Source organism: Mixophyes fleayi, chromosome 3 (genome assembly GCF_038048845.1).
Source record: "Mixophyes fleayi isolate aMixFle1 chromosome 3, aMixFle1.hap1, whole genome shotgun sequence".
In the NCBI taxonomy this organism is placed as follows: Eukaryota; Metazoa; Chordata; class Amphibia; order Anura; family Limnodynastidae; genus Mixophyes; species Mixophyes fleayi.
The window spans coordinates 289,130,026-289,151,165 of record NC_134404.1 but is presented as its reverse complement, the minus strand read 5'-3'; the positions used below and the strand labels follow the sequence as shown (position 1 = coordinate 289,151,165).

Below are 21,140 nucleotides of genomic sequence, written 5' to 3'. Positions count from 1 at the left end.
TCTAATCATAAGTTCCTAGTGTACTGTCCTGCAAAAAAATTCTTATTTTTACACTTGTGCTCATGATGAGGCCCATTATTGCCTATATGCCACATTCGCCATGTCTGACAGCTCCACCCATCATAACGTGTGTAACTGGTCCAAAAATAGTCACATGACCTCACAAAGCAGGAAGAAACTGCTTTTGCGCTGCACATCTGCCATCTATTCCTGGTTTGTAGAATTCCCCCTTTGATCATTTGGAATGTGGGAAGGAATGCGATTCGCAATTTACAGTCATGTTAACGTAAACCACACCCATAAACACTTTTGCTAATTAAATGTGAAGCATTATATTTAGTTAAAAAAACAGCATTTTGTCACCATGTACCAAAGATGAATTTAATGCACAACCATGAACTGCATTGGTATTTATGTTATCAGTAAATATTCGATGCAGACAATTTATTTGTTGAAATAATAATCTGTGCTCTGAAACTTAATGAATACACATATAATTAAGCTCATTAACCGTCTTATATATTTATATTAAAATAAATATATTCTATATAAATTGTGGGTTCTTTTGTTTATCAGAGGATAGTTAAACATCTGTAAAAGGTATAGTGTGTGTGGCATAACGATTGTCTTGGTAGGAGTTTGGTTACATTTCTAACAATTGTTCTTTAATGTCTGTGGTTGGATAACTGCATCACTGTATAACAAACAAAATAGAGCATAAATCTTCATCAGTTGACTAAAAAGTAAATATAAAATATAGGCACTTTCAATTAGTCGTTTTCTATAAATGTCTATTGATCAGTCAATTTAAAAATGTATTAACGAGCTTGCTGTGGAACACTTACCTGAGCTGCCTGCGACTCCTGAAAGGCTGTAAAACAAAGCAACAGAAGGAGACTATAGAGCAATCCAGAGGTCATACTGACAAGTCCTCAGAGCAAGATGCAGTCAAACTGGATACTAATGAAAACCAAATAGAGCTTCCTTTCTTTTCCCCCTGTCTGAGATTTCCTTTAGCAGATGTCTTCAGTGCACATCTAAATATTTGAATGAGGCAACATGACTACTGGTGTTGCAGGATCAAAACTGCATGTTAATCATGCTGAAGTAGTCAGTAGCACACCACCACCACTCAGTCTGCAAGCTGCCGAATGCCACTGCACACAGCTTTCTGTAATAACTGTTGACACCTAAGTTGCTGCTTGTACCTTACTGTGTCTGTCTATCCCTCCCACATTTTTTCCTCAGCAATATTCATAAGGTGGAGAAAGGGGACGCTTCACAGGAGAAAAGTACCCAACATCTGACAATGCCAAAGCAAGCTTCTACTTCTCTGCTCTTTCAGTCTGAATGCTGTTCAGTCCTATTCCATGTGTAGAGGCAGGATGTGTTCATTCATAAGATCACACTCTCGGCTGAGCACAAATTATTTAATCTGAATGCAAGGAGCAACAACTATTTCAATATGTGGCTATGCTTTATAGTCACCACAGAACATGTCTCAGAATATTAACAGGAACAGGGTGAGGTACAATATTCCCTTGATCCGGAAACATATGAACCTATGTAAAGGGTTTTACTTTGGTTGTAGCTTTATTTGAAGCACATTTTGAAAACTAAACTCCCAAACAAAATAGAGGAGTAACTTGGGACTGTGAGGCCCATGGCTTTGTTTTGTGATTGCCCCCTGTGGGTTTGGAATGCTACCTAAGAATAAATGCTTTGGTTGGTGCACAGACACAATACATGATTGTGATTGGTCTGTTAGCCTGTAGTAGAATTCAAGCGGTAAACCATGATAAAAGCTAAGTAACTAATACTTACCCTTAATCATGCAATATAGACAGCGCTGCTCCGCTAGTCTATTTCAAACTGGCATCAGCAGGTTTGTTGTGAATTCCCCGATTTCAAAGTGAATTCAGCAAATAGGAAATTCACAGAGGGCAACACTGCTTGAAACAGATCAACATTAGCCTGTGGCTATAAAAATGTTTCTAGTCAAATACATTCAAATGGTTGTTTTTAATCTGACAGAATGTGCCAATTATACTTGTCCATTAACATAGAGGCAACACAGATAGAAACCCTGGTCTTCAATGTGGCGGTATACAATTGTGCAGTCACGTTTCACCCCACGTGCCGTTTACCTAAAAAGATCTGAAATTACAGGTTTACACTGTCCACTTATCAGTAAACCAATGGAAACAGAAATGCCACTTTTAACCTCTTAAAGTGTTGTAAAGGGTACTGCTTGTAGTACTTGCATAAAGAACTTATTATCAGAGTTCTATAAAAGTGGACAAAGCTGAAAGCGGAGTAAACTGTAGCGTTAAAAGGTAATTTCTTATTTGGGGTATAAACCCGCCCTTCCCAAACTAGTTGAATAACAAGGGTTATTTGAAAAAGAGACTTAAGTCAGTTTGGAGAGCCTTACCCCCTGTTGATAGCATTAACCTCCAGGAATCATAGCTGAACGTAAATGTAAATTGCTGAAGATGGAGGTTGTCATGTCTTGTCCAATCGGCTGTATTGACAACCTCTAACTGCAACAGTTCCTTTTCAAAATCACAGGCTGAGCCCTAGAGGTTGAGGGAAGTGCAGGTCGTTAAGTTTCTCTTGTACTGCAAGAGGTACCCTGCATTGGATTCCCAGAATCCCATTTGTTGGGGACTATTATTTTAAGCAAAAAGGTTTACAGTAAAATAGAAAGAAAAAAAATGTTTACAAGTGATAATCATGTAAACTTTGTCCAATATAACAAAGTAGAAATACACCTAAAATCATTGTGTGACTCAGTAGTGAAAACCACTTGTACTTTCATATTGTAAGTATTCTAGCACCCTCTGCTGGCTAAAAGGATACAGATGTATTTTAGTACAGTGATTTCCAAGCAGCGTTCCCAGAATCACATTTATGTCCTCAGAAATATTTATTAGTGTACCCGTCACTTACATGCAGCGGAGGCAAGTATTTTGCTAGTTTACTAGAAACTTCAGTGATCACACTGACAAAGATTACACACAGCCATCCAATCAGTGCCTTTGTTAAAGAGAGGCAGCGCTATATGGGTCTGTGGCATGGAATCCTCCCAATTTTGCTCTTCAGGGAAGGCGGGGGGGGTATTATAATTATGATTTGGCTGGAATTTGACTGACAATTAATTCACTATGGCTAGAAAGCATCACTTATGTACAATTAAGTGGCCTCCAATGCCTTTCCAAACACAAGTTCAAACACTAGTTAACAATTCCATGTGAAATACCTATGTGTTCAACACGCAAATTTACTGGCATTTTAAAAACTCAAACCACAATAGTGTTCACACAGCTCAACACTGGGAACATTTATACAAACTAATGCACAGAGAAACTGTGCCGTTCGCCATAGCAACCAATCAGATGTTTGCTTTTATTTCTAAATTGTACAACAGAAAATGAAAGCCATTATCTGATTGGCTGCTACGGGTGCCAACATAGTTACCCTGTGTACTAAGTTTCATGTCCCCAATTATTTTACTCATGGGGATATATAGAAGTATTTTCTTTCTATAATTTCCCCTTTATTCACTGAATGTTCCAATCTCTGTGTTCCTTCCAAATTGCAGTGCTGTATATTACTTGTGGTTAGATTAAAATAAAAGTACAACTCTTTAAACACATTTTATGAAAACTGGTGCATAGCCCCAACCCCCATTAAATCTTTTTGTAATCCATACAGTGTGGATTAAAATTGGATTGAACACTTTTGGTCCTGGTGTGCACAGGACCAAAAAAGTGCTCAATCCAATTTTAAAGAACATGAACACAGTGAATATGGCTAGTGCAGCTAGTGATTTAATATTACCTTCATGGGAACAATTAAAACATTTAAGATATAAAATAAATAGGGGTGGGCAGGGCTCAAATAAAACATGTTCCGCCTGGTTACTGCTAGAATTCAGCAGTACTGTCTAAAATAGTTTATATATTTTTTTGAATGTCTTATTTATTTTTTACAGGCCATCAATATTTTTTTATTTATATGCGGTACTTTTGTTCATAGGGTCTTTTGAGCAACTTGGTCTTTCCAGAGTAGAGGTTATGCCATAATTGTTTAATAAATTGAAACAATGTTAATTTTTAACAAACACCAGCTGGCTGGATACACTATGATGGTAAGATAGATTTTTTTTATTTATTTATTTTTAAGTAAAGCAGCTACAGGAGGTTTGCGCTACTAATGCTTAGTTATAGGACAGAAAGTACATAGTACAATAGTAAACTAATAAAGCCCACAAACTGTCCTTTTCCCATCGCCCTCTACCTCATAGCTAAACTACAGTCCATATTTGCCTGAACACATTCTCGCATAAATGTTGCATAATCATGTAGAATGAAGGTCTTATCATCACCCCTCCAATTATTGTCCTTCCTAGTCCCGGGACCGTCTGAAGAATTTGTGGTGGTATACCGTAGGGAAGTGTGGCGGGGTGCTACTTAAAACTATAACAAAGCCTAAATCTTTTGCTTTATAACTATGTCTAACCTTGTATAAAAGTACACACATTTGGTATACCTATACTCAAGAGCAGATTACATAGTGGCATAGACATCTATAGTAATTGTAATTATATGAAACTATGGAAAGAATCACGGGAATGTGTTTCTTATCCTATTTAAGAAAATGTTTTCCCTAAATAAAATAAAAAGATACTTATTCTAATGTGCTACCAAAAGAAAGTCATACCTGTCCTTAAAAACAAATACAACAATAGAGACAATATAAATTCCACTTGTGTGGACTAAAACAAGGTTATACCTGTCAGAAACAACTTATTGCAAACAGTAAAATGTGATCCGGGTAAAAAGGTGCAAAAACACTGCAGTCTTTGGGTGGTTAAATTCATGCTTAAAAACACAAAATATAAACAACAACAAACCTTAGAAACATAGTTTTATTCAAACTCAGAATAATTTTAAGGCACAGTAACACAGACCTATGTTTCAAGTAAAGAAATTCCTTCACAATTAACATACCCTTCACTTACACCAATTAAAATAAAAACAAAAATAAAAATGTATAAAAAGAATTTTAAATTGGTTTTAAATAAACAATATTTAACAAAGTAAAACAATTGTATCACTGCCATGGACGTAGTGCAGGTAAAAGTATAGAATGGCCGTTATTGAATATAATCATCTTATTAAACAAATAATTTGTTCTTATATTTTTGCACTATTAACAAAAATATCATAAATTAGAGAGGCAAGAAAAATGTATACAATGTGTTTTGGTTTTAGACTATGACTAAACGGGGTAAAACAAGAATAATTTTCTCTTGTAGTCCTCAGTTTTCAGAGGATCTTCATTACCCCAACTGTATGACACATTATTAAACAGGATCCAGCCTGCCAGCATGTATTTATTACATATATGTTGCCAACAAACACAAAATTAAAGAGAGGTGGGAGAAAAAAAAAAAAAAAAAAAAGACGCCACTAATTGAGAAGTTTTATACTTTCAAAATGAGTCAGAAAGTATCCAAGACTACATGGTATTTGAGGACATATTATTTCTTGGATCTTCAACACGGTTTCAATACCATATACTGGAGCCAATAGAACCTGCTGAGTACTGTTCAGAGATACCTACTTGCCTACCCATCACACAAATGTCACAGCATCTACAAGAAGAGGCAAGTAAATATTTTGTCTGTACTACAGTAAATAAACCAGAGAGCACGTATCTGATTACCTGTCATAACTGAATGAAAGCTGTCTGGAAAGATTTCAGATATAATTTAGCTGAAAAAAAACGGACACCCCTTTCTGATATAAGCCTTTGGGAAATAATAGCAGTGACGCAAGTATCCTTGTAAATATAATAATAATAACAACGTTATTAATGGGCATATACTGAACACACAAAAGGAGATTAACCTCGGCATAAAAATTAATTCCTTGATAATATTCACATTAACAAGAAAACGTTTTAAGTTTAGTTAAAAACATCCGCAATTTGAAAAAAATAATTCTGCCCAAACATAATTATTGCTTTTCCAATAATGAAAGTGGCTGGTTATAACGCATGTACCAAGCATGAAGGAGGAGTGGGCATCTTTTTTTTTTTTTTTTTTTGTACAAGAATTTTTTTATTCTCAAAACTTTATTCACAAAAATTTGGATCCTTTGTTTTCCATAAATATAAAAGAGCAAAAAAAAATAAAAAAAAATGTTTCTGCAGTTATTAACATGGGCTCATATGCTTTCTTGCAAAATATATACATAGACATTTGTGCAGAATTATAAACACACCATGTGCATCACCAAAATGTATGCATATTAAAGGTTACGCCCTCAGTCCATTGCAAAACCTTTGCCATAAAAAGAAGCACGTTCTGGGCACATGACAAAGTCTATGATTCAATAACAAGATGTACACAAATAACAAAAAAGGTTTAGTCCGTCTGCATAACTGCATTGCAGATTGGAAGGACAGTATAAAAATGGTTTCATCTTGATCATGTGACATCCAATTGTTATGGGATCTCATGTGAGGCAGAGCATGTACATTTAAATCCTGCATTACACATATGTAGTACTCCAATATCCATGGAAATCTATCATATATTGTCTGTCACAGTGAAGGATGGGAATGGGTAATCAGTAATAAACCAGCTGTCACAGAACGTCTTTTCCATAATGCTCATCTGGCTGAAGCCTGGACGGTTTAAGCATATGAAACGGTGCATAATGTCACATTACATGTTCTTAAATAGTGGAAAACAAAAACTAAAAATCAAAACAAACTCAAAATTATAATTCACATTTGAAGTGCAGTCATAATACCAACTTTTCTGTAAAATAATCCCGATAGAACAGGGCTCCTTAGTCAGCTGTCAGAATGAGAAAGGTCTCTTATGATTGGACAGTATTAACACACCATAGATTAGTTTATTCTTTATGTACCAATGCTGGCATCCTGGTGAAGCAGTTCACAGTTCATTGATTAGAAACCAAATCTCTGCAGACATCACTCTGTTTTAGACATTTCATATTTAGTCATCATGATCTCCTGAATGCAAACAAACAAGAAAAAAAAAAAAAAGTAAGAATTTAACAGAGGAAATATGACATTGTTCACGTATGTACCGTCCCCACTCACCTCATCCGAGTCCAACAACACAGGAAGAGCCCTAAATAGAGAGAAAATATATAATGAATGTGAAAGTTTAACAACCTTAAACGGCACCTGTCACCTATACACAGTAGGTGCAATACCTACTTCCTACCTAAAGAGATGGAGGACGGGCCGCAGTCATATTTGTGAGGAAAATAAAAAAGGAATAAAAAAGCGCATGAAGAATATATGGGGAACCACGAGGTGTCGCTTTGCCTTTTGGTGTCCAAGATGGTTTTTTTTTTTGTTTTTCTTTTTAATTATCTCTTCATTTTCACTTTTCCCATAACTAACAACTGTTTATGCATTAAGGTTTCAACAGTTATCAAACTTACTAAGGGTAAGGAACAATCGCAAGACAAAATGGTCTTAAGCATGTTCATATCTGCCAAGGAGCCCAAACTCTCAGCATAGGAGAGGCCTAATGCCAGGTCTCTGTCCCTATTTCTCATGATCCAATTCTTCATTCACTTTCCTGTCCAACAGTCATGACTTGGTGAGCTACCAAAAATTGGACTATAGACCTACCTGATATACACTGTCAATTTATTTCAGTAAATCAAAACTTCCACTTTGATATAATTTCAGATCAAATAATGTGGGAAAAAGTTTGGACAGGAGAGATAATGATAGAACCTTATGTTTTAGGTCCTTAAACCAGTGGTAAATACTGCCTCCCTAATTAGTTTTTAATATAAAATGTATTCATTCAGGAGATAATAAATAGTCCACACACACACACACAGTGGCTTTATAGGTCTCATCTAAATGTGTGTACGAAGTGTGGCAAAGTTCTTCAAAAATGAGTGATTAGAGAGGGGGGGTGGGGGCTTTTGGAGTGTTGTGTGTCTCTCCTAAGTGGCAGCGGTTGGCATGAATATCCTGTGATGTTACAGAGTGTTACTTCCTCCATCAGGGGCTGATGCCATCTATGTCTCTCCTGTACTCGGTAGCAAGAAATCGCTATTAATTAGTGATCTAACACTGCTGAGATCCAGCCCAAAAAAGACCCAGAGAAAAAATAAAAAATAATATTGACGTACACTATATATTTTTCTTTTTCTCTGGTATATTTTACAAATTATTGGATGTACAATGAAAGTGGGAATGGGGGCTTCTCTTCAATCCTGGGCAGCATCCGAGGACCTATATTACATTTCAAGTACAAGGGTAAAATAACTTTTTTCTGGCACAGGTTGCGACTTTATCAGTGTCTCCTCTGCCATTAGCAATGTTAGGAATACAGTACAGTCCCTCCAAAAGGTGAAACATGGTCTGGTTACTAAGAGATGAAAGCTCTCCAGTCATTAAGCTCTATGAATAAATGAAACAAAATCAATCTTGTGCTATTGTTCTCAAAGCATCTAAATTGTGTAATTTATCCATTTCCACAAGATGTCAGACGCATAATGTTGTACAATAAGAAATCACCATGATATGGTGCTAAGAGATATATTAAATATATACAAGGAGCGGCTATATACATAATCAAAAAACACCAACTTTAAAAGAAGGAAAAAATATAATTACACGTCAGCAAATGAAGATGGTATATTTTCTTCCACCCACTTTAAGTCATCATCCTAAAAAGACAAGACAAAAGAAAGGAAATTGTAAAAATAATGACATAAAACAGTTGTAAGCCTACAAGCTTGGGTGGCACAGTGGTTAGCATTGCTGCTTTACAGCGCTGGGGCCACAGGTTCCATTCCAACCAGGGCACCATCTCTGTGGGGTTTGTATGTTCTCCCCATGTTTGCATGTGTTTCCTTCCAAACTGCAACGACATACTGGTAGATTAATTGGCTTCTGACGAAAGTAACTCTAATGTGTGTCGGTATGGTTGCTTATTTTGATAATAAGCTCTACTGGGTTAAGGACTGATGTGAATTGCTAAATATTTTCTGTAAAGTGCTGTTGACTATGAAGGACTTTGTTTATACCCTGTATTTGAAAATTCATTGTAGACAGCATAGCTCTTGGCTACGATCTCCCAAACCAACTAAGCAATTTATATCTCCCAATTTACAATTTATATCTCCCCTATTTCTACAACCATACAGTGTGCTATGTTGTGATTGGAGTAAATTGTACAACACAACATTCTGTATTGATATTAGCAATATATTCATGGTAAGCTGCCTTGTAATTACATCCTGCAGGCTTATATCTTATTCAGGCTTTCTGCAGAGAATAGTTTCTCTCTACAGATCAGTTATCAGATTGTGCTCCTGCGTCAGATTAGCCGATGGTTAGCCTTTAAAGTTGCAAATGGATCCTTCAGCTGACCCAAGCCAAAGGCTGGGTACACTATATAAAATTTTTCCTGATGCGATATCCTCAACGATTAAAAAAAGAAAAAAAAAAAAAAAAAAAGCTGATTCATGTGTACACACTAAACACATTTAATACAATTTACTTTCAGATTTGTGCTCTTCATCTGTCATAACCATCGGCTGAAAAGCTTGTGACTCTGCACACTCCATAAAGATCTATGGACACTGCAAGTCTTGACTACATACATACTGCATAATTGGAACAACATTGTTCCATTGTTGGACATTTTTAGCCTGGTTTAAAAATCACAAACTAGACGATGTGCTTTGGAACGATAATCGTTCATCTTTGCAGCATACACATGAATGCGATATTGGGCTGAACGATTGTTTATCGCTTGATTGTCCTAATAATCAGCTGAAAACACTGTAGCGTGTACCCAGCCTAAGCGAGTCCCAATAGCAGGTTTCATATAAAGAAAACAGAAGACCAAATGACTGTACTTCACATGACCAAAAGAGAGAACTGCATCCCTGGGATAGAACAAATATAACACTAGGACAAGGAGTGAAGAGTGTGTGAGCCCTCGATAAATCAATATTAGTGTAACCAGGCTGGCTTATACTAAGCAGCCAAGACCTAAGGTTCCCATGGAAACGCAGGGTGAAGCAGTGGTCAGCCTTACTAGAGAGTCTGTGAGGAGGAGAGAGAGGGGCAGGAAGAGGTGTTTGGTGTGTGAAGTGTGTCACAGCAACAGGAGAAGGAGTGAAGTATAGAGGGATACTCAAGCTATGCAAAGAGAAGCAGGGTGTAGGATTGCACAGAGAGGTCTTCTAGCTGGATCACTGCAGAAAATCCACTATCAAGTCGCCTAAGCAGCTTGAGGGAGATTACACAGCAAATAGAGCCTATGTGCAGAGAGGGAGACTCCCACTATTAGCGAATTGCATGTGAGTAGAGAGGGACAGCTAGCATGATCAGGCTTGCAGTTAGTCCACGACCCAACAGTGGCTAGGACCCTCATTTTCAAAGGAGAGAGATAAGTAACAAACACTGACATTTCAATGCTGCACATATATCAGAGACGGTTACCTGTCAGAGATATAGTGAAAGTTGCCAACGTTTCAACAGATGCACCACCACTAATTAGTTAACCTTACATACTATTTAATATTGGCAGGATTGTAATTATTGTTGATTTAGATTTTCACACTGTGTGCGAGTCGTTGTGGGAGAGTTTGTGGCACCAGTGTATGTATGTGTGGTGGTCATCTTGTCGTTTAGTTATTACTGTACTGTTGTCTTTGATTAATATCTTAACCCGCTGTCTCATTTATCCAGTTTATAAATTTCCCTATATTTAAATCCGCCCCTTCCATTTATTTTTCCCAAAATAAACAACCAGTTGATTGTTTGCAAACCCAGTGTGTGGTACATTATATTTAGAGGGTTAGTGTGGTCAGGTACAAGGGGCTTCCTGAGTCAACCCCTGATGGATTCAGTCACAGTCCGCATCCCACCATACTGTGTAGAAGACTCGGTGTAGGCACTGAAGCTAGAGAGAACAGTTCACCACCCCTTTCGGTGTGCTAGGGAAAGGGGTGATACACTAGAATTTGAACAGATAATATATAAGCAATTTAATCACAAACAACATAAGTTAATAAAAATAAATAAATCTCACAGGAAAAGAACAACTCCAAGGATGTGTTGATTATATCAGTATGGATGGTCACTGATTAGATAGACATAATGCTTTAAAGCTGCATATAGTAAGAATACAATCAAGACTGATATTCAAGTGTCCATAGGAGACCATGAAATTGAAATCCAGGGATGTCTGTAGTAGAAGTAGAATCGGGAACAAACAGTATAATGTGTTTCCCCAACAATTATCTGCTCTCCAACTAATGCTCACCACTGTGCCACCATGCTGGTCAATACATTACTTACTTTATTTTTAATCTTTGAACTCCACCCCTAGATTTTCAGCTTTGACTTATCTTCTCTAAGCCTACCCAGCGTCACTGTACCAATGGTCAGAACCACAACTGCGCCAATTTAACAAAGTCCCAAAGCTAAAGAGTCTTCTATCTGATCCCTGCCTATTAACAAGGCCATAAAACTACACCCTTTGCCTGCATTGATACTCGTTATTGAACACTGTGGCAAAAAAAAAAAAAAAAAACAAGCAAAGAAAAAAAAAAAAAAAACTAAAAAAAAAACCTCAAAACATTAAAGTAATAAAAACAGGGCTCTTTCACTCAGCCTCCATGATGGTGGAGAATTAAATCTTGCGTAACGCCCTTATTCCCTTTATGCAGGTCAGAACACAGCATTAGCTACTAGTGTAGAGCCTAACCATTACCGATTGTCCAAAAGCATGCCCAATATTTTCATAGCCAACTGGAAGAGAAATAAATTTATTAAAAGGGGGTCGTTACTCACCGTGCTAGCAGCAGTAGGCTTAGCCGATCCGTTGGGCTCTCCCTTTGTTCCCCTTAGTTTCATACCTTCAGCTACAAAGAACATAGTATGAAAAATAACCATTTTATATAAGGGGCAGTATTAGACAAGGTCTGATTCGTATTAGAACATTATACACCACCTAAGTGATCTGTTACAAGGAATTCCTCCACTTCATCATCTGAATCATCCATCAGAGGGGTGAATGCATACCTGGGTAAAACATACAATGCCATAAATGAATAGAAATAAATATGGCTGTTAAGAGTAATTATCATCATCAATCTTCTGTGTTTCAGTTTAAAAAGTAACTGCATTTAAAAATAAGAAATTACAATATGGCAATAAAAAAAAGCAAGCTCGAGCGTAACCCTACAGCTTATGATGTTATAAAGTGAGAGACAGAAATGACTTTACGGCCACACGCTTGAATTTTAGTGACATGAATAAAAGGAGCTGGCTTTATAAAAAATAGAGAATACATTCATCACAAATAAAAGCAACATAATGTAAATGTTACTACATCAAAAAATATGCACCTGTTCTATAACAATTATTTTTTAGTAGTACGCCATGATATATTTAGTAGTTACAGCCTGTTCTCCACCTAAAAACAAAAACCAAGAACTATGTTCTGCTGATAAGAGTACTATAATTGTACAGATTCTCCGCAATCTCATGATAGTCCACAGTGGAGAGAAAAATGCTGGACAGTGGCGGTATTGTGGCGGCAGGAGGAGGCAAGTACTGCCCACCAGCAGTACTCAATTATTAGTATTATTATTTCATGCAAACTTCCATTGCAAAACGGGTAAGAGTGGCCCTCAGGACAAGGCAAGAAATGGTTGTGTACCTTTGGTTGTTTGCAGATGGTCTCCATAGAAACATGATAACTAGTAAGATAACAGAGAAAAGGAACCTCCAGAAAGCATCATCTACCCAGAGCTCCATCCAGTCCTATAAAACATGTAAAGGAAAATCCAAAATGAAGACAAATCTTAGCCTATATATAAATGTACAAACGTAATGGAGAAGTTTACCAAAGTCAAGCTATATAAATATATGATTCATGGGAAGACAAATCCTAAGAAAAGGCTAAAAGCATAGTCAAAACAATAGCACCAAAATATAAAAGAAAGAAAAAAAAAACAAAAAAAACACTAAAATTCAAATCAAACAATGTATGATCATTACACTAGAATGCCCAGGAGGATACCAGATTAAGACATTTGTAAACTGTAATAGAACAGAGACTAAGATAAAAGCCCATGGTCTTGACAAAAGCTTCACAATTAAACTTACTTTGTAGGACTTGTTCTTGTATACTCATTCTGTTATAATGATATAATGATCATGCATTGTTGAATCACTTATTTTTCTTTTGCATGGATAAGCAATCATTATTGATATTTGACTACACAATCAGTGTGAAAAACCATTTTATCCCCATTTAGTCCTAGTTCTCTAATGTGAATTTTCTTGGAAATGTTTTTCATTTAATTTTTTTAGAATTAATAAATGCAAGCTGGTTTATCTTCCACAATTATCTACTTGATTGATGCGTTGTTTATTATGTTTTGCTCCAGCATAGTATTCCTTTACAAGTGTTTATGTACTTAAACCGATATACAGATTATTTTTAACCATTCTAATACTGTAATTCTTACAAAGCTTTGTATTATGTATAATAAACTTACAAATTCTTCAATATAACATGGTTTGTTTGTTGTGTTCCAATTACAGATTTGTGTGCGATGTTTCCTTCGTATTTATACACCACTAAGCAACCCCCTTCCCTAATATTTACAGGTACACTATTTTGAAGCCTGAGTGCTTTAAAAGCCTATTTTCTTTTATTTCTTTTTTTAAAACATTTTATTTTTGCAAGGTCACAAGACAGTTTACAGCTGTCAATATGAGTTCACAAATTGAAAAAAAACAAAATAAGTAGAGTCTACGACCATCGTTGAGGTAGAACTCAACACATCAACAATAAAGTTATAAATAAGAAGAGAGAGTGACCAAGAGTTTCTTTGTTTGTTTTTATTTCAAGTCACAGCCATGTATGTCGGCTGCTATTGTGCTACAGTCATTATGGATTGTTTTTAAGCTTCTGCACATTCTTTAGATATGTTTTTCTCTACTACTCTTGCTATCTTGGTTTTTCCCTAACAGATGATATGTATATATTTTATATATAGCTGAAGTAGTAAAAAGCATTTACTGACATATTTTTGTGGCATACATGTCATAGAATCCTTGCAGTTTAAAGCCTTTTCATTTCAAAGAGCTATGTTGGTCGTTTGCTGCCATGTTGAGATTTTCTAACCACCTATACCTAGCTGATGTTGTAGTCTTTGGGGTCTATTCAATGCAGTGCGATGTGAGCCGGCGTGCCTCCAGAACGGACAAGGGGGCACTGCAATATCGCATACTTTCCCTCACATCCACAAAGAGGTGTGCAGGACAAGCCGCAATGTTGGGAAAGGTAGTCCTGGCCGAACATCACGCTGAATCATTATAGGTCCCTATAAGATCAACGTCCCACTTCACCCAATCAAATCACAAATGTCAAAGGCAGGCACAGACCTGCCAAGAGACCTTGCCGATTATAGTCGAATGTATTGTGAAATGTATTGCAACCGTTGCTGCAATAATATAAAACACAATGTACTGAACCATGTAATCTTGTAGTGTTAGACAGCAATGTTTGTTCCCAGTGCAGGTACTAGTGTAATGATATGACATTTGCATAACATTTCACATTGAGTACTTATGTGACTAATATGTCCAGCTACAAGACACTGTCATTTTAGTTACGTGTATACATACATGTGAGAAGTATACTGCACATGCATGGTAGGAGTATATATTGCATGTGGCAATATATGGGGGTAAAAAAATCTATTAAATTCTCCACTGAAGATAGATTATTTTCACTAATAAAAATATTTAACAACCAGATTTATGACCATCTAAACTGGGAGGGTTGGAGAATGTAGAAAAGTGGGGGTTACATATTTGCAAGTGACCTTCAAAACTCTGCAGCCAGCTCTCAGCACAGCTTTCTCACTCCAGCAACACCTCCAGCGGCATGTTTTCTATTCATGTTACAGCACAATTTCCTGGGAGGTTCCCTCACTCTAAATATAATCCAAGTGTTCTGTAATATATCACGTATGCTGCAAGCATTTTACTTACCAAAGCCAGAAAATAAATAAAATAATATATATGTATATTATATACAGACACACGTGTGTGTGTGTGTGTGTGTGTGTGTGTAATATATATATATATATATATATATATATATATACATATACACACACACACACACGTGTGTCTGTCTCTGTATAGAATATACACATATATCTATCTCTATATACACATACATAGACCTTTTTTTTTTTTTTTTTAGCTCACATTGCAGACCAATTCCATCTGAAAGGTATAATTATATTATTGTTGTGTTGTTATAAAGCTTGTTGTACATTTCCGGTTTACTCCTGCTAAGTGAATATTACCCTCTCCATACAATCTGTGGGGGAGATTCAATTCTAACAAAAATCCATGCGAGGAGTCTCTGAACAGCCCTGAGACACCTTGCACAGATTTTTTTCACAGAAATCCCCACAAGTTTGCTCATGCTCCATACAGGTGCGAGGAAACATGAGCGGATATTTTTACTGTATAAATGGCACAAATGCACAGCTGTGATGTTTCTCAGAACAATGCGGTCAATTGAATTTCCCTCAGTGTGCTCCATATCTCGTCTCATTTAGATTTAGGATCTAGATACAGGATCCGCAATACCTCTTGAATCAGTGGGTTGTTTTTTTTATCCCATTTTCTAACGTGATACATAATATTGGTGCTACACAAATACTGCATAATACTACTCACCGCTTGACAATCTGCCAATGTGAACTTTTTAGCCGTCCATGCCATAAATATTACAGAAGCTAAGGAGGAAAGAAGAGACACAAATTACAAGGCAATCGCTGTTTTAGACTAGAGAAAAACATAGAACCCAACGAAAACTTACCCAATATAGAAAAAACCAATGTATTGGTAAAGTGTCTGTATAATGAATATTTCACTGTATTCCTTCTCAACTTTAGTGTCTTCATTGTTTGTGCCAAACTTACAAATATGTACAGGACCACTAAGGAAATACACATTGGTTACATGACCTAAAACAAGGATAAATGCAAGGCGGCATTGTTTGTTTACGCTCATCTTCCCATCTTACTCTTTCTTTTCACGAATACTTAACAATTCCCTCTGAGGCAGAATACTCTGCAGCAGTCACTCAACAGAGCCATTATTAGTTTGCACAAATGATGGCAAGTTTAGTAGACAAGCAAAAACCTTAGCTGCCAGTCTATACAGCATGTGTTACATATACATACGGTGCCCTAGCAAGAACAGCATTTTTATAGTGATTTGAGTGGGAAAGTAACTTTTCTGATAAATTCCTTGCAGCCATCTTTCAGGGTCATCTATGGAGTCAGGCCCGGTGCTCCCATTAGGCAAGGTTAGGCAGTTGCCTAGGGCGCCGGGCTCTGGAGGGCGCCACAGAATTAAAATTACTTTAAAACTGTGCGGCAACCGCTGACCATACCTTCCATGGCCGCTGCACAGCTTCAGATAAATCCAAGGGGATGGAAAAGGGGCTATAGATCACCACCGCCGCCCTCCCCTCCAACAGCTGATGGGGCGCTCCGTCTCCCCCCCTCCACTCACTAACTGTCGGGTGTGACATCATCATCACTGCCCGACAGTGTCAGTGAGTGGAGGGGAGGAGACGGAGCAGAGATGAGCAGCTTTATGGAGGCAAGATAAGGTAATTAAAGACGGGACGGGACGGGGGGGGGGGATTTTGAAAGTTTGCCTAGGGCGCCAAGGACCCTAGCACCGGCCCTGTATGGAGTGCACATATAATTGTACAGCACTCAGTCCATATCTATACACCTCTGCCTGTAAAGTACTATTCTCATATATTTACAATACAGAAGGAATGACTTCATTCCTACGGAACATAAACCACATGTAAACAGCATGAGTTATGACTGTAAAGGATATCCACCAGCACAAAGCAGAGTCCAGTAGAGCGAGTGGGATACTGGCCAGTAACAGTAAATCAGATTCCTTTGACTGCAAGAAAACATAAATAAAGACACACATTAGTATATCATGATGAAAGGAGACGTGTCATCATTGTTTAACTAAACTGTACACCACAGACTACTATATATTCAGGGACTATTTTTTACTTTTTAAAATGCACCTTCATCTCATTTGCCAGTAGCATTTTATGGAAATAAGAGGCACAGACAGATTTGTGAGATTGATGGATACTGCCACTGTAACAGGGAGAAGAATGAAACAGCGGATCCAACTAGACCAGGTATTACTGTGTCCAGTTAAACCACAAGATGCACCTAAACAAGAGAGCATTTTCTTACATTCACACTTCATTCATAAATGTGTAAAACAACAATTATTGCCGGTAGTAAGCAGATACTTATTTTGCATTGCTGAATGACAGCCCCCATTTATGTGGCATAAGGCAGGGGTGGAACACAGCATTGCCGAGCCCTATAGCAAAATTTGGGGGGGGAGGAGCCGTTCCCTCCACACCTCTGGGTCCCGAGCGACTACACCCTCTGCAGTGGCAATCGTTCCACCACTGCCACTGCGTACTAAATGGCTGGATAAACATCTGACAGAAAGGGCTGCTATTTAATAAAATTAGCTGGACTATTGTGTACATATCCCCATTTCATACTTAAACAGGAAACCCAAAAAGCAGTATACATCAATAAAATATATCTGGTTCCAAATTTAAATACATGGGGACACTGTAATGGATAACTACAAATAAACGTATACTACCCAATGAGACAATGACAGACGTGGCCTAACATACTTTCAAAGTTTAGTGAAAAATGCCAAATACCAAAAAACATATCACATGTGTATGCACAGAAACATTAAAGAATCTTACCCCAATAACTCGCATCACTCCTTCAACTGTGGCAAATGCCAAATACAGGACACCAATTCCAACCACACGATGCATGACTGCGCCTAATCGTGGCCTGCCAGGAAAACCAACACATTACATAAGAATACAAGGTAAGTCAACACAACATTATTCCCTAAATGTGGCCTAGCTTAAAATGTCCTTCAAATTTTAACTTGCGCTTCTTACACTTCCTTTGTTTCTTTTAGAAAGCATGTGTGTGAGGTCACGTGATGTAACCATGCTTGCTTATTGAGGGCTAAAATCCTTGGTCATCCTAATAGGCATCTACCCTGCTTACATTAATTTCTAAATAAGCAACTGGTCCATTTAAATCAAATCTTTCCCACATATACTGCAAATAAGTCCCTCCTCCCCGCAACACCCTCTCTGTGTGCTATGTACAGATTCCACAAAACTTGGCTTGTCTGCACACTGCAGTTCTAGTGACTGCTCTAGAAGATTCCACAATCCCCACTTCAGTTCATTTTAATGAACTAAAAAAAATAAAAAAAAATCTAATTTAAAAACAAGGGTTTAAACATTACCACATTGTACAGTAACTAAGCAAGCATTCTACCATTCATTCTACCATTTTCCCCGAGGGTTCCCAAAAACTAGGGCTGATATTCAATTTGCCTTGGTGAATGACATTAGTATGTTTAAGTATACAAAGAAATGAAAGGCTCTCTGCAGAGAGACTTAAAGCCACTGACTTATAGTGAGCACATACAACATTCAGCAATCATCACCATCGACATTTATTTATATAGCGCCAGGCAGATTCAGTAGCGCTTTACAATTGGGAACAAACAGTAATAAAATAATACTGGGTAATGAATACAGAGAGCAGCAATGAACACACAGAATTGTTCAAAGTACCCTTGTCAAAAGAAGCTTACAATCCAATCTGTGATGCCTGGGACACACAGATTTGTCCACCCGTGACACTACCGCTGTGGCGGAAATACAAGCCTCAGCATGGTATGGCAAACAGGGCATGCAGAAGTTGTATTTCCCCAGCAGCGGGAAAACTGCATGGTACCCAAGCCCCGTGTACAACAAAAACAATCTACTTACTTTACTATACCATATCCTAAGCTGACAATGGTCACTAGCAATCGAGCCAGCGTTCTTTTAATAGCGGAAACTAATTCTGCAAAAACCAGCAGGCCGGGTGCTATAGAGAAAGAGAGGTGTAGACATGTAGGATTAGGTGTTAAAATGCTACATAGTACAATCCGAGTATAAGGACTAGACTACGAACATATAAGGAACTCACAGGACAGGCCAGTGTTGTTCATATTTTGATATTCAGCATAGAACACCGCTTTTTCCAGCATTCCTAGGAAAATAACAGCAGCAATCCAAAACTGTATCCTTAGCAAGTCCTTCCAATAGCAGGCGGACCACACGAACCACATAAGACCAAGCACAATGTACATGATGCACATCACCATATAAAACTGTAAGAAAGAAAAGACAGGTGTACAGCAATTACTTCCTGGCATGAAGCAGATAAAGAGACAGAGAATTTCTATGTATCAATCCTAATTCCAAGAATACATAATCAATGTATGCGGTTCAAAACTTTTTTGTGAAAAACTAAATCTTTAACATTTCTGCTATACTTACAATCATTAATGGCCATTCTGAAGCCGAGATGTACCCATGGGGACCTTCCATTGAGGTATAAACTGTTGCAGGAAGAAAATAAATTAAAATAATTATGAATATTTACGAAGTACAGTTGTCTAACTACCCATATATCAATCACGTGTTTGGGAAATAGCTTATTTTTGTACATGGAAGAAATCAAAGGCAAAACCAAACCTTCCATAGATGTAATGCATCACTATAAATCCATTTCAGGGGTTTTCCCCCTTTACAGTATGTAGCTTCACTACACACAGTGCCATGGCTCCAGTCCATGGTTTCCTGTAGCAGTCTGGCTGCTATGCACAAGTTTGCACAGAAATGTAAATGTTATTTCACAGGTCGCCCTATTTATTGCCAGCCATATCATCAGGCACACAGAGCAACCTGTCAAATACCATTTAATACATTTTCAATGGGAACAAGCCATAGAAACAGAGAAGGGCACTGGGATCATTAATGCTTATGTCTACTGAGTTCATTATTTGCCATGTGGTAAGTATGCACAGTTTGACAGCAGTATAAACTGCTGTATTCTCACATGGTGGCCACAGAAATCAGTGGCTGCCAGTGAAAGTATGCTTTGTGTATAGTTTGTGGTGAATGACGAGAGCCATTGTTCTGGCTCTCGTTATGCGTATTATACAGAGAAATGTACATTAGTGTAAAGTGGATGGAACAAACTTAAAAAGAAACTTAATCATACTGCACAAATTTTATATACACAGCAAGATGTTTTATCAAGCATTTATTTCACTTGCAATGCTAGGTTTTCACTAAATGCACAATATTCTTTATGATACATGGACCTACAAGGTGTAAAGCTGCAAACCCGCCTACGTAAGACACAAATGTTGCTAACATCCTAATGTGACATATTGACTGCATATTTGCATATTTAATGCATAAATGCTCATGTTCGGATAACTTACTGGAGGACATTTATATAAACTGTTCTACCGGTGTCGAAATCGTAAAATTGGATGAACAAAAGTATATTTGTTAATATTATTTTGCCGTGCGATTGCGATTAGTATGCCGCGTAGCGCGATCGTACAGTAAAATACGCACACACACTCCAACATTTCGTTATATATAATATATATATATTTATTTTTTTCATATTTATATTGATTCCATTCCACAGTGATTTGTGAGCAGATAGTATGTAGTTTATTATTAGTTTATATATTATGATTATATGTACATTTTAGTGTTATTTAAGGTTTAGGTTACAGGAAACATGTCATGTCTGGTATCATTTTAATCCCCTATTCATCAGCAGTTGTCCGGTTCCTTCGCCGAAGAGATCGCACATTGCATACTCTAGTTAGCGATGCTAGGGAATAAATGTTTAAAGAAATACTGACTATAAAATGTTAATAGACTAGTTGTAACTGGATTCTTGGCGGGAAAGTCAGAGCACAACCCCTGGAGAGATGACCCCCACCTTTGGATATTTTGGTTTGAACTGGCCTATGACCTACAGAACTCTGGACCTTCCTGATACCTGGACCAATAGAAGCAAGCCACACCATCTGCATTGTTCTCACTG

The 21,140-nt window shown here is 37.4% G+C and overlaps 2 protein-coding genes across 2 annotated transcripts in view; both read right to left on the bottom strand.

The window, feature by feature from the left end:
- FBLN7 (fibulin 7) overlaps positions 1 to 1,365 on the bottom strand; it is a 67,521-nt gene extending 66,156 nt beyond the window's left edge. Inside the window, exon 1 of the mRNA XM_075203759.1 lies at positions 846 to 1,365. Coding sequence (XP_075059860.1) covers positions 846 to 920 — 75 coding nt within the window. The 5' untranslated portion in view covers positions 921 to 1,365. The remainder of the gene's footprint in view (positions 1 to 845) is intronic.
- Positions 1,366 to 4,915: 3,550 nt separating this feature from the next.
- The window catches only part of TMEM87B (transmembrane protein 87B), a 36,026-nt gene continuing 19,801 nt past the window's right edge, over positions 4,916 to 21,140 (bottom strand). The window contains exons 8-20 of the mRNA XM_075203760.1: positions 19,565 to 19,626; positions 19,212 to 19,395; positions 19,010 to 19,109; positions 17,912 to 18,005; positions 16,987 to 17,058; positions 15,947 to 16,055; positions 15,805 to 15,863; positions 12,755 to 12,858; positions 12,044 to 12,114; positions 11,884 to 11,954; positions 8,689 to 8,741; positions 7,144 to 7,174; positions 4,916 to 7,053 (exon numbers count right to left, since the gene is read on the bottom strand). Coding sequence (XP_075059861.1) covers positions 7,012 to 7,053; positions 7,144 to 7,174; positions 8,689 to 8,741; positions 11,884 to 11,954; positions 12,044 to 12,114; positions 12,755 to 12,858; positions 15,805 to 15,863; positions 15,947 to 16,055; positions 16,987 to 17,058; positions 17,912 to 18,005; positions 19,010 to 19,109; positions 19,212 to 19,395; positions 19,565 to 19,626 — 1,052 coding nt within the window. The 3' untranslated portion in view covers positions 4,916 to 7,011. The remainder of the gene's footprint in view (positions 7,054 to 7,143; positions 7,175 to 8,688; positions 8,742 to 11,883; positions 11,955 to 12,043; positions 12,115 to 12,754; positions 12,859 to 15,804; positions 15,864 to 15,946; positions 16,056 to 16,986; positions 17,059 to 17,911; positions 18,006 to 19,009; positions 19,110 to 19,211; positions 19,396 to 19,564; positions 19,627 to 21,140) is intronic.